At 45.9% G+C, this 15,809-nt stretch overlaps 1 protein-coding gene and 1 long non-coding RNA gene across 6 annotated transcripts; one reads left to right on the top strand and one right to left on the bottom strand.

Moving 5' to 3' along the window:
• Nucleotides 1-375: 375 nt before the first annotated feature.
• Amz2 (archaelysin family metallopeptidase 2) lies at nucleotides 376-11,237 on the bottom strand. 5 transcript variants are annotated; one of them, XM_050164298.1, is made up of 9 exons: nucleotides 11,171-11,237; nucleotides 10,692-10,786; nucleotides 10,338-10,421; nucleotides 9,378-9,660; nucleotides 8,504-8,677; nucleotides 8,294-8,422; nucleotides 4,151-4,314; nucleotides 3,018-3,194; nucleotides 376-781 (listed from the first exon to the last, which is right to left on the bottom strand). In XM_050164298.1, exons 3-9 carry the CDS (start codon nucleotides 10,359-10,361, stop codon nucleotides 629-631), a joined length of 1,104 nt encoding a protein of 367 aa, XP_050020255.1. In that variant the 5' UTR covers nucleotides 10,362-10,421; nucleotides 10,692-10,786; nucleotides 11,171-11,237; the 3' UTR covers nucleotides 376-628. The 5 variants fall into 5 exon arrangements, with proteins under 5 accessions (XP_050020255.1, XP_050020258.1, XP_050020256.1 ...); XM_050164301.1 differs by lacking the exon at nucleotides 10,338-10,421 and having other exon boundaries at nucleotides 11,171-11,232; XM_050164299.1 differs by lacking the exon at nucleotides 10,692-10,786 and having other exon boundaries at nucleotides 11,171-11,232.
• LOC126515002 (uncharacterized) lies at nucleotides 4,321-15,522 on the top strand. Its single transcript, XR_007595722.1, has 3 exons — nucleotides 4,321-7,700; nucleotides 14,641-14,714; nucleotides 15,370-15,522. It is a non-coding gene; the product is annotated as an uncharacterized lncRNA (long non-coding RNA).
• The last annotated feature ends 287 nt before the right edge of the window (nucleotides 15,523-15,809 follow it).

Genomic DNA, 15,809 nt, shown 5'->3' with positions numbered 1-15,809 from the left:
GAGTTTTCTGTAAAGGCCGTCAGTCACGACAGCAGTTACAGCAGAGAACGGCGCTAAAACCCCTCCCCGCCAGCAGCTGCTGTGGGAAAGGACCACACTGCGAAGTGTCCTCACTGCGAAGACCTGATATAAGCTGTCCCAGCTGTCGCTTCTTTCAGGGATAAGCTCGTAAATGGCCAGGAAAGAATGAAGGGTACCCACGGGTCAGGAGAGGAGGCTGCAGGCAGCAACTCGTGCAAGTTCACATTGTTGGTGACTTAGCTGTATCCCCCCCCCCCCCCACGCACACACAAGAGGCAGTAATGCTTTCTGAAGCAAAAGCAACCCTGCAAAGTGTTCATTCATTCCTCGCATGAATACAGGAATACAGGATGGTCATTTTTTTAAAATCTTTATTTACCTTCTAGCTTCAGCTAATCCAATTTGAAGCTAATGACACAGGAGAGAAGGGCAGAGGGTTTTCCTTGTTCTCAGTGAACCTTATTTTGGTCCAGGAACTTTAAAGAAGCTTCTAGTCTGTTCCCTGGCCTCAGCACAGAACCAGGAGATGGTTTATCCCAATGAAGTACTGTACCCACAAACGCCCAGGGTGCTAGTACTTATTTCAGTTACTCCTACGTCAAAGTCCTTATTTTTCCAGAACAGCAATGCACTTCACTACCCACTCTCTCCAGTCCTTAAAGGCTTCCACAGGTTTCGGCAAATTCACATCGACTGAACTATTTCTGGGAGTTGCTCTTGATGCGTGGCTAGGTTCATCGTCAATCCATCTCAGCAGTGCCTTGAAAACACAAACACTGCATTTCAACAAAACAGTCTCAGGCACAATAGCAGGTACCAGAGTGAGGTTATCTAAATCCGTGGCTGTGCCCTCCATGAACAGTCTGAATCTGATGGAGTGGGCTAGGAGTACAAGACATGAGTGAACACTGAGAGAAACAGCATGGACCAAAACTACAGAGAACATAATCTATGAACTCAGAAAGGAGGATGGCTACAAGTTCATAGCCACTTTGGGTTACATGGTGAACTCCAGACCAGCCCAGGGCCACATTATGAAACCCCACCCCACCTCAAAAAAACAAACAAAACCTGAAAACAACAAAAAATATGCGGAGGAAAAAGAACTATACTAATTCTTACACTATTTTAGGATGACAAGGGAATTTTAATTTCTTTCCTCCATTTGTTTATTCTATAAGGCACTGTGCTGTGCTGTTAGGTTAATGCACATGTGCAGATAACATAACTATACCCGAAGGCAAGAGCAGACATGTATGTGAAGACACAGGATGGAAAAAGTCAAATGCTGTCCCTGCGTGAGCAGGGAGACCACAGGCAACCGCCGGGATGTGTACTGATGTGTGCACAAGGATACCAGGAGTCGTCTCTCTTCTTTTCTTCATTTTTCGAGGCAGGGTTTCTCTGTAGCTTTGGAGTCTGTTCTGGAACTAGCTCTTGTAGACCAGGCTGGCCTTGAACTCACAAAGATCCGCCTGCCTCTGCCTTCCAAGTGCTGGAAAGGCTGCACCGCCCAGCGAGTCATCTCTATTCTTAAAGACATCCACTCTTTTTCTAACAGACTCGTGTCTGACACATATTTGGAAAATTATAGTTACACAGTTCTATACTTATAAAAGTAAACTCAGGCTGGAGAGATGGCTCAGCATTAAAGGCTAGGCTCACAACCAAAATATAAAAGTAAACTCTACTACACAAATCAGCATGCCTTTTGCTCTATAGAACCAATCCCTTTTGACCCAATGGACAAGTAACAGATAAATTCCTTTTACCATTTCTCACTGAATGTTAAGCATAAAACAGTCATCATCAGAAATGGAGAGATGGTTAAGAGCATTTACTATGTTAGACAGTGGTGATACACACCTTTAATACTAGCACCTGGGAGACAGAGGCAGGAGGATCTCTGTGAGTTTGAGGCCAGCCTAGTCTACCAAGGGAGTTCTAGGACAGCCAGGACTGTTACAGAGAGAAACCCTGTCTTGAAAAAGCAAAGAGAGAGAGAGAGAGAGACAGACAGACAGACAAGCGTCTTTACTGTTCTTCCAGTAGACCTGAATTTGGATCCCAGCACCCACATCAGGTGGTTCTGACTCTTAAGGAATTAGACAAGTCCCTCTGGTCTCAGAGGGCAAACATACATAAATATATCTAAAAATAAATAAGACAGTCATTGTCAAATTAAAGTTTCTTTCTTTATGAGTGTTTTGTCTACATGTACATATGTGCACTGCATGTATGCCTGGTGCCCTCCGAGGATGTTGGATCCCTTGGAACTGGAGTTATATGTAGTTGTAAGCTACTGTATGGATGTTGGGATCCAAAGTCAGGTCCTCTGCAAGGAGACTGGGAACAAGTATGAGCCACCACAATGGAATGTATTTATAGTGTTGAGAGGGAGGGATATGTGCCACGGCATGAATGGAGAGGCCAAAGGACATGTGCACAAGTCAGTCTTCTCTTGCACCAAGGCTCCAGGACTGACTCCTGTCTCCATATTGCGGGGGTTGGGGGAGCACCATGGCTGGGGAGCTGTGCTCTCTTCCTAAACTCAAGGTCTGCAATGGGTACTTCTCTCATGGCTTCACACAGTGGATGTGGTCAGTGTGTGCATGTGTAGGCCCAAGGTCGACCTCAGAAGCTTTTCTTCCCTTATACACCGAAGCAGGATCTCTCGTGATGAACCCGAAGCTTGCTGTCTACTAGTCTGGCTAATCCGTTTGCCTCCAGAGTCTGTGCCACGTCCCATGTAGTGGGACTACAGGTGGGCACTTACGTGGGCTCTAGGGCCCCAGACTCTGGCCCTCAGGCTTTCGTGGCAAGGCAGCAAAGGATCCACCACTGAGCCATCTTGCCTGCCCTCTCTCTACTTTAAAAAAAAAAAAAAAACCACAGTTTCCTGCTTACCTTTACCTAATTTCCTCTGATAAACCACAGCTCTCAAAGACCTACTAGAACTCACCACTTCCCTTACCTCTGCAGCCCTCCCTACTTACTCTGTATCTCTCTACAATACTGAAGCCAATAGCACACTGCAGCTTGCGTAAGCAGATAGGGCAAAGGTTTAGAGGACGCCGGTCAGATTCTTCTAAGTGGTTGGAGCCTTGCATCAAGCACGCAAGCCACTGGCAGTGTCGCAGTCCAAATATGTGTCCGATCTCATGGGTTAAAGTCTGCAAAACATTTATGTCACTGCTTTATGGCACCACCATTAGCAATTACACAACACTTTTTCCAAGAAACAGATTTACAGGATCAACACCATTGCCACTGTCTTAGTCAGGGTTTCTATTACCGTGACAAAACACTGTGACCAAAAAGCAAGTTGGAGAGGAAAGGGTTTACTTGGCTTACACTTCAGCATTGCTGTTCATCACTGAAGAAGTCAGGACAGGAACGGGCAGGATCCCGGAAGCAGAAGCTGATGCACAGGCCACAGAGAGGTGCTGCTTACTGGCTTGCTCAGCCTGCGTTCTTATAGAGCCCAGGACCAGCAAGCCCAGGGATGGCACCACCCACAATGGGCTGGGCTCTCACCCACTGATCACTAATTGAGAAAATGTCTTACAGCGGGATCTCAAGGAGACGTTTCCTCAGCTGAGGCTCCTTCCTCTCTAATGACTCCAGCTTGGGTCAAATTGACACACAAAACCCGCCAGGAGAGTCATCATCATCAAACCTCCATTCTGCCCAGAATCTTCTACAGTTAGCAATGCTCATTTCATGACTTCCTAGGGTTTCCCCTTTGGGACACCAAATATGTTGGCTTATTCCATGTGTGAGGAACCCTCACAAATGGGCTCTTCCCACTAGATGGCGGTACAGACTTCAGATTTGTGAAAATGTGGCGTATGCTTGTCATCCTTGTACTTCAAAGGCTGAGGCAGGAGGATAGTTAAGTTTGCTGTAGACCAGTAGGGTTCTAGCAGTTCACTGGGGCTTCCTCACTCTAGAGACAGACTTTACTTGCATGCTGATGAGCACCCTTGCAACGCTAATGAGCATACTGGCTGTGGGACCCTTCAAACATACTCTGAACATGTATTCCTACAAGGAGAAACCTACAAACAATCCTGGGAAAGCAAAATCTCTATCCAAACAAACAAACAAAAATTTCCAAACAACTTACCTTACAGGATCGCCACAGCAAAATACTAGTGATCTCGGGATTGTAATAGTTATCAAAAATGGAATAGTCGCTGGAGGCCGTTCGCTGGGGCTGCTTCACTGTCCCTTCATACCGTGTGCTGTAGAAATCCTTGCCGTACCTGGCGAAGCTGAATATCCCCACACCTGCAAAGAGAAGACAGGCTTATCCCTACCACTGGGTAAGACACACGGAGGAAAGACAAAAGTCGGCTGTTCAGACATCTGGCCAGTAAGTGCACATCTGGACTGACGCCACACCACTGGAAATACTTAAAAGATTGCCAACACAACACAAACAACTTTTGTCCCAGACTTCCTTATCGAGATCTTTTAAAGTGAGACGCCTTAAGACTGTTTTATCTATTATTAAATCAAACCCATGCACAATGATGACAAGACAGAAAGTGGAGTCTGGCTTGTGTCACCAGCTGCTCTGAGGACCCCATTGGGTAACCAGCTCTGCCACAGCACCATAACCTCTTTCCCAACAGGCCAAAGGGAACTCCAAGCCTTAGCTCTGCCAGTGCCCTCACCGTCCCAAAGAGAGCACACACGATCCCCATCCTCAGATCTTATCCTTCACAGTAGTGAGAAGACCACACCCATAAGGCTTAGTCACCCAGTACCACTGGCTTATGAGACCCAATTCCCACAACCATCTTTACCTACCAACCAATTTCCCCTGTCCTAAAAAATTCAATGTAGGGAGGAGGATGCACCAGGTCCAGGACCCTCCCTAAGGACCTACTGGAGGAGGGAAGTGACATTTTTTTCCACTGGTGTAGCTACAGCTAACATGCCTGTTCTCTTTAGTAACCTCTCACACATGCTCCCTTAAGTAACCATACTTCATACCCAGACATGCGCGCGCGCGCGCACAGAGAGAGAGAGAGAGAGAGAGAGAGAGAGAGAGAGAGAGAGAGAGAGAGAGAGCGCGAGAGCTAGAAGGGGGACTGAAATAGAAGGAATCAAACAAAGGTGGGAGGGGCACCTGAGAGGAATGGGAAGGTGAATATGAGCTAAGTGTATTATATACATATGTGAAAACATCATAGTGAATCCCACTATTATGCATAATTGATATGCTAATAAAACATAAGAAACCTAGAAACATCGACAGTGGGAGCTTCACTGAGTTCCTCCTACCAGTCTTCCCTCAGGGAAGACTCCAGAAGAGCGTGATCAACAGTGACTAAGGCAGTCAGGACTTTTGGCTAGTAGGAGCTCAAGGGCAGACTTCTGCCTCACACACCAGTCAAGTTTCTGGCTTTTCCTAAGGTAGCACCCACTGTCCTGTCTGGAGACTGTCTCCAGAGAGCAGAGCCTCTTCGCACGCCCTATCTCCTTTTTAAAGCACAGGGCAACTCTATCAACAGGCTGGTAACAAGTGGCCAGAATAAACAGTCTCGCGACTGACTTCCTGGGGGTGATAGCAGAGGCACTGATGCCACCTCTACAGGCCTGGAGAGTAGTCTGACACCTGGACACCTAATTCAGTCCAGGGACTGACCTACAACCGTGCTCACCTATGCAAACTTTTCATTATGTCTCTTTCAATCGTTACTATTCATGAATTTGGGGCTGGAGAGATGGCTCAGCAGCTAAGAGCACGGACTGCTCTTCCAGAGGAAGGTTCAATTCCCAGCCCCCATACAGCAGCTATTAAAGAATTTGTATGTGTTGCTAGGATTCAGAACCTAGCACACGAAGCAGTGCTCCCACCTTATGGATGGTTTGGTTTGGTATGGTTTTGCTAGAGTCACACCAAGCAAGTCCCTTACCGAACTCATGAAATCTTTATTTGTAAGTAAATAAACTCGTGGTTTTTGTCCAGTTCAACTTGATTCAAAAGGGTGCTCCTCACCTCACCCTCAGGATCTGCAGACTGACCCCTTAAATTTAGGGAAAGAGTATTCTAACAGGAAAAGCAAATCTCTTCATGTATCACCAGTGACTCGCTCTGCTCCAACAAGTGTGAGCCTATTTCATGTGATCCCTTCAGCCATAATGTTTTAAATGTTCTTCTTTAAAAACAGTCTTTAATCTTGGAGAAAACCAGGCCCCTTGTAAGCACACTCATTTCATATCAGATCAACCACTACCCTGACATGTCTTGTTTTATGTCATTTAATATTTTTAAAACTTAACCTTCCCCACAAAATAATTAACACAGAAAGCTTGGGCCATGTTTCCTCATCCACTACCCTCAAAAGCATATAATAAATTAACTAGTGGTATCTAGGTCAATGAATAAATTGTTTTGCATTTGCTTTTAATGTTTTTATTTCTATAATGCTAACAAAAGGAGACACCTGATAAAAACACAGAGCAGTACAGTAATCCAAGACTTCAAAAGCGCATGCTGGGAGGATCCAGGGGTACGATGAAGGACCTCGAGAGATGGAGCACTGAGGATGAAGTAATGAGAGAAGCTCTAGCCTGGCCCCACCTTTAAAACAAACAGCTGCCAGGGAAGCCCCTGGCCCAAAGCCTGGCATTCATCCCGACAGACCATCAGCTCTCTCCTGTCCTTGGTTCCTACTGCCTCCTCCCTAGGACGCTAATGCCCACTCCCTTAGTCAACTAGCCTTTCCCCTTCCAGCCTGCCTTAGATCCTGGGGTGCACACTGCATGTATGCACACATGTGTGTGTAGTTGAAGTTAGACAGAAAATAGCAAAAAATTAGGGGGCAAGAGAACAAAGTAGAAAAATGAGAACGAAAGAGAAAGAAAAATAAGCAGACTCACTGTCAGACCCGTCTAATGCTGCCAGGCAGTTTCTAACGAGCTGAAGTTTAGTATCTCAGGTCGAGGCTTAGGTTGGGTCTCTTTCCTTCGCTGCATTTTTTCCTGTCAGGGTATTGATTGTTGTACAGCTCAGGCCGGCTGTAAACTTGTGGTCTTCCTGCCTCTGCCTCCCCAGTGCTGAAATCACAGGCATGAGCTCCACACCTCGCAAGAACTTTGGCTTCTTGCTGCTGATTATGCTTGGCTGGGTTGCTGTGGACAAGGTGTCTGTAGCCCAGGCAGACCTTAAACTCACGAGGTAGCTGAGGCTACCCTTCAACTCCTGATCCACTTGCCCCCACCTCCTAAATGCTCCAATCATATGTTATGCGATGTTACCACACGTAGCCCAAAGCTGGTTTTCCAGACATGCACTCTACCACTGTGCTGCAGCCACATGCAGGCTGAAGAAGGACTTACATATTTGTTTATGGCTATTCCATCTGTGCTTGATCAAAAGAGCAAAATCAACTAGCAAGGGCTAGGGATGTCTGCTAGTTTGAATGCAATTGGTCCCATAAGCTCATAGGGAGTGGCACTATTATAAGGTGTGGCTTTGTTGGAGAAAGTGTGTCACCATGAGGGCAGGCTTTGAGGGTTCATGGACACGCTCAAGCCACGCCCAGTGTCTCACCACTTCCCCGTTGCCTGTGAGTCAAGAACTGTCAGCTCCTTCTCCAGCACCTTGTCTTCCTGCATGCTGCCCTGTTTCCTGCCATGATGCCGGATTAGACCTCTGAACTGTAAGTAAGCCACCCCAATTAAGTGTTTGCCATTATAAGAGCTGCTGACTCTTCACAGCAGTGGAAACCCTAACTAAGACAGGACATGTAATTCAGTGGTAGAGTCCTGGCCTTGAGCCAGGCCTGGGTTTGCAGCCACGGACTGTGCTAGTGCGCCATTGCTCCCCCCACATACACACGGAAAGAATGAGCAAGAGTTTCACAAATGTTAATGATAGCTCTAATTCCCTTAAGGTGTTTATCTTGCTAACACATAACTTAAACTCCCCAGATGTTGAGCTGAACGCCTGGGGTAGGTACCAGGCATCTCAAGCACTATTTATGGGTAGGAACGGTAACACAAATGCTCTCCCAATGGCCATGAGAAAAGCATTATTACACCAAGGCCAGGCGGGGAGGATGTGGCCTCCGGGAGAGGACCCCCCATCACCAGTCTGTCAGAGCACACTTTGCACTAGGCCGAGCATGGCACTTCACTGAAGACACGGCTCTAATTGAAAACACTACTGGTCGGGTTTCTTCTTCCCACCCTCTGAATTTCTTCAAACATCCTCAAGCTGAACAGTATCAAAACAGTATCAAAAAAGGAATACCATCTGTCAAAGAGGCCTGTCCAAAGACAAAATTCCAGGAGTCCCGGGGGTACAGGTCGATCATTGTTATCCCCACGATGCAGAAGGCATCTTGGGGTTTCTTCTTTTTCAAGAATGCCAGGATATGCCCTATTTAAAGAGAAAGGCATGTGTAATACATATGACACACACATCCCTCTGTGCATTCCAGCCGCAAAGGTTCTTACTTACCTGCATGGATCTGTAAGTTCTGTGTGTGCTCATTCACTCTAAAGGCACACCTCGTCGCAGACACGGACACTGGCTCTAAGAATTTTACGGTCAAACCATAAAAAAAAGCTTCGCAGTAGCCCTTGAGCCACTTAATATATTCTTCACTGATAACTCTGGTGTTGCCTAGAGAGCCTACGGTACGGGGAAAGGGAGAAAATGAGGACACTTTAAAAGTGATGGAAACATTCTTCACCTTATTCTATAAACTGGAACAGAAACAGAAGCCGCTCTAAAACTTCCATACTTTTTAACTGACAGCAACATGGAGTCAAAGGAAGAGAATCTCGCTGTTCAGCCACTGGGATGAGTATCAAAAGGGCCACACACAGGGCCATGAAGATGGCTCTGCAGGGGAAGGTACTCGCTGCACACCTGACAGCCTCACTGGGACAGAGGCCAAACTCTACAAAAGCGGTCCTATGGCACATCTGCGTCCCCTCCCACACAACACACAATAATAGTACTTTAAATTATCACATGTGATATAATGCCTAACACGCATAGGGACCTAAGTTCAACTCCCAGCACAAAAAAAAAAAAAAAGAAAAAAGAAAAAACAAAAGCCATAAAAAATCGCTTGCAGCTGTGTAGTGGTGGTGTACGCCTTTCATTCCAGCACTCAGGAGGCAGAGGCAGGCGGATCTCTGTGAGTTCAAGACCAGTTTGATCTATAGAGTGAGTAAGTTCGCCAGGGCTGCACAGAGTAACACTGTCTCAAAACAAAACAAAACAAAACAAAACGAACAAACAAACCCCAAAACAAAACAAAACAAAAAAAAACCTGCTCACTTGCATTTGGGCAGCAGCCACCACCACCATTCCCAGGACATACCGATGGACTGTATATAGATAATGTGTTTCTCGGGACAGGGTTTGTTTCTGTAGCGATCAGTGAAAAACTGTTCAAAATCCTGGGGAGCTTCAGGGTGGGCGGTGATCCAATCTGACCGGGAATGCACAGAGATAGGTCCAAAGAGGTTGCTAGACAGCAGGAAGGCTTCATTCATTAAACGTTGCTCCCCAGCGTTGAACTTCTCATACAGTGACACAAGCTCTGGGTTCTTAGAGATGAGAGCTGTCTTCAGGGTATGCTCCGAGTGCCGGAGTACTTGCGTCTGCCAGAAAAGAGGGACTAAAGTTAAGAATGAAAAGAAAATGAGAAGACAGATAGAAAATTCATCCAGCCATACCCAGGACTATCTGTCCTTCATATACACCTCTAGCTTCTCTCCAGAGTAAGTGACCTACTGCTAATGTCTTCACGTATTAAGACTAGCGTTCCCACATCCAATCGGTTCACTGGGGAAGAGTCTCTAAGGAATTAAAAGGAAAACTATTCAACCCATCCTTCCACCTTTTACAGAACTTGCTGCTCCCACCGTAAAAGCTACTGATAAGCTGGGCATGGTGGGGACACCTGCAAACCCAGCGTTCAGGAGACGGAGGCAGGAGATGCAAGTGGAAGGACAGCCTGACTGTCCTCAAAAACAGTAACTAACAACCACAACAAACAAAAGTAGCGGTGACCCGGGGAGCCTAACTTGATGTCCGATGTCCTCTGTCATTTGACAATAATCACAATATTCTGAGTTGGCTCACTTGGGACAGATGGCCAACCCATCCCTACCAATGGTACTCAAGGATATTCAATAATTAAAAAGGGAAGTAATGTAAGTGCCCAGTTCCGTAATTTAATTGCATGTTGGCAGATACACCTCAGTCCCTTAAGCTTTTCAGGTCAGTTATGAAACACCGTGGAAGCCCTAAGATGACGAAGAGATGCGGGACTCACGTTGCCGGGCCTTTTCCCGTTCATATCGAGTCCTTAGGTGGCGCTTCCATCCTTCCTATGGTCAAGCTGATGTTCCCCACGAGGCTTTTCGAGTTAGGAAAGAAAAACCAGATGAAAGATTTCCGTTCAGTTCTGTTTTCTAATCACCTAAGGGCTCTTCCAGTTTATTGACAAATGATTTCGAAATGTCAGCTAGCGCTGTGCTCACATGAATTCTGGAGCGCTAACTCCAGACTAAAAAGGCCGCTATAGACTAAGCTGTGAATGGAGCTCACCCTCACTACATATCTGGGCTGAAATTTCACCTTTACAGGATGAAATATAAAACAGATGTGGCCCCTGTAGTCTACCTACCTTTATAAAGGAGAAGTCTCCAGTTGCTTTTTCCCACTTAAAGTTTTTCTAAGGGCAGCCATGCCCAGCAAAGGGGTGTGGAGGGCGCCTTCACCCTAACGAAAAGGGCAGAGTGGAAGGTCGGGAGGCCCCGTGTGTAAGGGGGCATTTTCGAGTCACGGCAGTGGGCTGGGGGCCGAGGACGCCCCCCCACACCCCATGCAAACTGGGTCTCGTCAGACATCATGCTAGCTGGTTGCAGATACCACCCCGTCTCCGCTTGGGTGAGCTGTGGGGGCCTCCCCGGAACTCAGGGTTCGCCTCTTCTCCCCCGGAAGCAACCGGAAAGGCCGGCGTCGTTCCCAGGAGACATCCCGCCCCCGAGGTCCCCTCTGCTTCCGCCGCAACCGTCCCTCCCACATCCGCCCCTCCCCAGAGACCAAGACCTTCCCCCCCCCCTCCCCTGCCCGGCCCTGTCGGTTCCATCACACCACCCTCACCCGGACAGGCCCTTGGGCCGCCCTCCCGCTCCCACGGCGGTCCTTGTGCGCATGCGTCTCGCGCCGGCGCACCACGCCGGCACCGCCCACAAAGCCCGCGCCTTCCCGCCCCTCGACCATCGCCCCGCCCCTAACCGTACTCTTCATTCCTGAGGCTCCGCCTCTAAACGCTGATCACGCCCCCACTCCGTGAAGGCCCCGCCCCACCTCCTGAAGACCCCGCCCGTTTCTAGCGCTCGCGGTGTGATTGACGCTAGAGGGCGCGGTAGTGCCGGACAACCCCCTGCCGTCGCCGTTTCCCCTATTGCCCTCGCGGGGGCACCGCGGCCCGCTCCCTCTCGGGCAGTGCAGGGTCACGTGGCCACCTGTTGGGTTTGCTCAGCGACCCGTGGGCTGAGCCTGAGTAATTTAACCACCGGGTCCGAATAAGTCAGCCGTGTCCGCGGCTTGACACATCCTACCCGCTGGACTTTCCCTCGGTTGGTTTGCGCGACTGTCGTGGCCTCACCTGCTGTCAGGAAGCAGGGCTGCGGCCCAGGCGTGAGACCTAGGGTAGCCTTTCAAGCTCGGGGAACTGAGAGCTTCGAGCTCGGACCTCCTGGAGCCTTCCAGGGGAAGCCCCAGGGCCCAGGCTCTCCTGATCCCCCGCCCCCTTCATGCATCTCTGAGCGCTTCAGGCACCGCCGGTCAGAGCAGGAGATGCCACTACCCTTGTCAACATCTTCTCATCCTTGGAAGTTAAGGACCTCACACACCCATCTCTGTACCCCTCCTCTTTCACCCCTCAAGCTTTGCGCTCTTGGTGCCTTGTGCATTCTGCTCTAATTATCCTTGTCGCAGCTATTGTAACAAGGTTAATACGCGCTGTCCTCACTCAACCAAACTGCCCTTACCAAGTTGACAAAGCAGTTTATTTTGGGAGGGTGTCATGTTAACCAGACAGGCCTTGAGCTCACTATGTAGCCGAAGACGATCATGGGCTCATGTCTCCCACTTCCAAACACTGGAGTAACAGTTATGAACCATCAGGCCCACCCAAAACTTTGTTTTTAAATAATTTAAGGTTCGGTGTGGTGGTAAACACCTGTTATCCCTGTTAGCAAAGGCGGGAGGATCTTTACGTTAGAGTCATATTAGCCTCTAGAGCCCCCATTTCTGACCATTTCCATTGTATCTTGCTTTAACTCCTGTAACATTAAAATATTCTTTCCAAATTTCATACTTTTAATGTACTTTGGTTATATTTGCCCATGATCCTCTCTGAGCCTCTTCCCTCTCCCACCAGATCCCTCCCCAATGGCCAGATTTTTTTTTTCCTCCTGAATAATTTTTCAAAGCCTCTGTAGACATGATGCCCCTTTACTTCTACACACCAGGGTGTATTTCTAAACAAACAAATTTAGTTACGAGACACCCACACCGGGAATTCCTACCAATCTCTCTGAAGACCACGGTGTTCCTGCCGACTCCTTTTTTCCCATAGGCCCTACGCCCTTCCTTAGTAACCAAAAGCCTGTCTCCCATTATTTGTAATTTGCTTCTGAATTTAACTGCTTTGTGGTACAATACACACTGAGAGTAATTTCAGAATAACAAATCCATATCATTGCGGACAAATAGTCCTGCCAACAAGAGTTCAGAAATTATTCATGGTCCCTTATAGGCAGAGGATACATAGTATACTGTGTGGTTGAAGTCACCCGAGGAAATTCTTCCCTACTCAGGCTAACACCACATCTGGTCTGGGACTTACTATGTTGCCTAGGCTGGCCACAGATTCACAACAATCTCCCTGCCTCTAGAGTGGTATATTATTTGTGTTTTAATAAATAAAGCTTGCCTGAAGATCAGTGCAAAGCAGTCACACTAGTCAGCCACACTGGCCTGGCAGTGGTTGCACACACCTTTAATCCCAGCAGCTACACTAGTCAGCCATACAGGTCAGATGGTGGTGGTGCACACCTTCAATCCCAGCACTAGAGAAGAATATAAGATGGGAGGTGCCAGGTCTCACTCTCAGTCTCAGTCTGAGGATTCCCGGAGGCAGGATCACCCAGTTTAGTCTGAGGCAGAGCTAAGAGTCAGTGGCTGACTGCTTTGCTTTTCTGATCTTTAGGCTGAACCCCAATATCTTTCTCTGGGTTTTTATTATTCATGCTACATTTGGTGCCCAGTGTTTGGGGTATGAATTCATGAAAAAGCCATTTGCATATGGCTTTACAGTCACTGTCATAGGCCGGAGTTACACGTGACCAGAAGCACTGACCTACCAGCTAGGTTTTTCTTTTATTTCTCTCCTTGAGGGTTCTTCCTGAACCCCCTTCTTGGGCTACTGCCAAACTAGGTAGCTCACATTGTATGGGACACACCAACAACTGGAGTCCCTACATTCTATATTGATGCAAATGAATCAGGAAAGACAGGTTACAAATTAGAAGATTTAAGTAAAGTGGATCAGAGCCTTATGATTCTGTCTAAAAGTCTAAATTATATGTTATTGTTATGGTACTAAGGGATTTTAAAGAATGTCTCAACATAGTTACCTATCTGCAATAATCAGAAAGAGTTGTTTTACATACTGAAATTGCTGAAATTATATCAGATGATACAGAATTGACTTTATTATTTATTCAGTTAGAAGATACAATCAGGAACAAGAATTGTCATAATACATATATATACATACACACACACATATATACATACATATGTATGTATATGTCTGCCATACAGGTCTGCCAGGTCCTCTAGCACAAAGTAATCAATTAATTATTGATCGGAAATGTGCTGAAGGCCTCAGAATTTTATTTAAAAAATTATGTCAATAGCAAAGGTTTATTTTAAAAAAAAAAAAAAGACCTTTCCATCACATGGCAACAAAACAAGGAAATTATAAAGAAATGTTCTACTTGTTCTTTATACAACCAAACACCACTACCTGCAGAAAGTAACCCAAGGGGTACTCAAAGGAATTAAATCTGGCAGATGGATGTGTTTCATTTTGTACAATTTGGAAAACTAAAATATGTGCACCACAACATTGACACCTATTCAGATTTTCAATGGGCAACTGCTTTGAGTTTGGAAAAGGCTGGTTCTAGAAAAAGGTTTCATATATCATCCTGTGCATGATTTTAAGTTTGAGTCTATCAGTTTTCAGCAGTGAATCATGAGCACTCCTAACAGCGACCTTTGAAGTTTCCATAAGGAGAATGGGGGCCCCACAATGATGATTCCTCCAGGACTATGATAACACCACTAAGCTGAAAAACACCACCTAAAAATCAGCTTTGTACTACATACTGCTCAGTACAATTTTGAGGTGGCTAGCTGAGATGGTCCAGCCTCATAAACTACTCGAGCCAGGATTTGAGACAAACCCTGCACTTTTCCATTACGTAGAGACTGGACAACAAATGCTACAGCTACTTCCCCAGGACTTGATAATTAACCCAAATTTATCTTTTCAGGATCCCTTAAAGATACTGTCACCCCCAGACAGCAGGAAGTAAATTTGAGAATACAACACCTATATTCCAAAGAGGTGAGGTGGATGGTTTTTGGTCATTCAATGGGTTATGGATATTTGTCAATGTTTAGGGGTATTGGTTACAAGTTGTTATTGGTAATGTTCAGGAAAAAAGCTAAACAAAGGAGATTAGATCCAGGGTTCTTGTTTTGAAAAGAAAAAAGGGGGATATAGATATGATAGGATAAAAGGGTAGATTATTGAATCTACTCTGGAAATAAAAAAAGGAGTATATAGACATGATAAGATAAAAAGGTAGATTATTGAATCTACTTTTAAAAAGCAACTACTACTTTTAAATGTTTTACATTGGATTGTATTTTTGTATATTGTATACAAATTGTGTATATTGTTGCAAATTTGAGATTCATTAGAACATACTTCACATACGTTTCTACTCTCATTCAAGGGGTATTGTACCTATACAACTCATTTAGTAATCTAATGCAAATTTCTAGCCCTTGAAAATTATTATCACCAATTGATTAGGATAATAAGAAAATGTAAGTTAGTAGTTAAACACCTATTATAATCAAACTTGCAGTCACATTAGGAATGTTTTCAAGGTCAAACAAAGATATATTTTAGATAGACAAATTATCTTGAAACACTACAGAATATGGCATTTAATATGTTTTAATAACATAGGCTCTTTTTTTATGACAACAAGACATATCTGCTTCTGGCAGCACCCATCTACTTCAGAGAAGATAATGGGCATCAAAAAAAACTCCATGTGAAGTTTACTTTCTTCGTGGCAAAGTTAGTCACCGGGCAAGAAAATGCCCCTGCCTCAACTGCTGACAGTATGAGGTCCTAATTGGATAAGCAGGATACAGAAGAAAGTGACTGCCAAGCATTTTCAAGACAAGGTGGGACAGCCCTTCAGAATATCCTGCTTCATAGAAAAATCTGTCAAATATGCTAGACCTGTAGGCCACATATGGATGCCCCAACATTGCAGAGGAACTTTGGGTGACTGTCCAGGCAGCTGGGTGTTTTGTCGTTTCTCACATTTTTTTGGAAGTAGCTTGGTTGCACTTTCTGCTTACTCAGTTAATATTATTTCTTTCTTGTGTCTCTGAGGGAGTTGAAGACTAGAGAGTTATA

The sequence above is a fragment of the Alexandromys fortis genome, unplaced genomic scaffold, assembly GCF_014885135.2.
Source record: "Alexandromys fortis isolate MF-2015 unplaced genomic scaffold, M_Fortis_MF-2015_v1.1 scaffold_156, whole genome shotgun sequence".
Classification (NCBI taxonomy): Eukaryota; Metazoa; Chordata; class Mammalia; order Rodentia; family Cricetidae; genus Alexandromys; species Alexandromys fortis.
The sequence above is the reverse complement of the archived record's forward strand: the minus strand, read 5'-3'. Positions and strand labels throughout refer to the sequence as shown.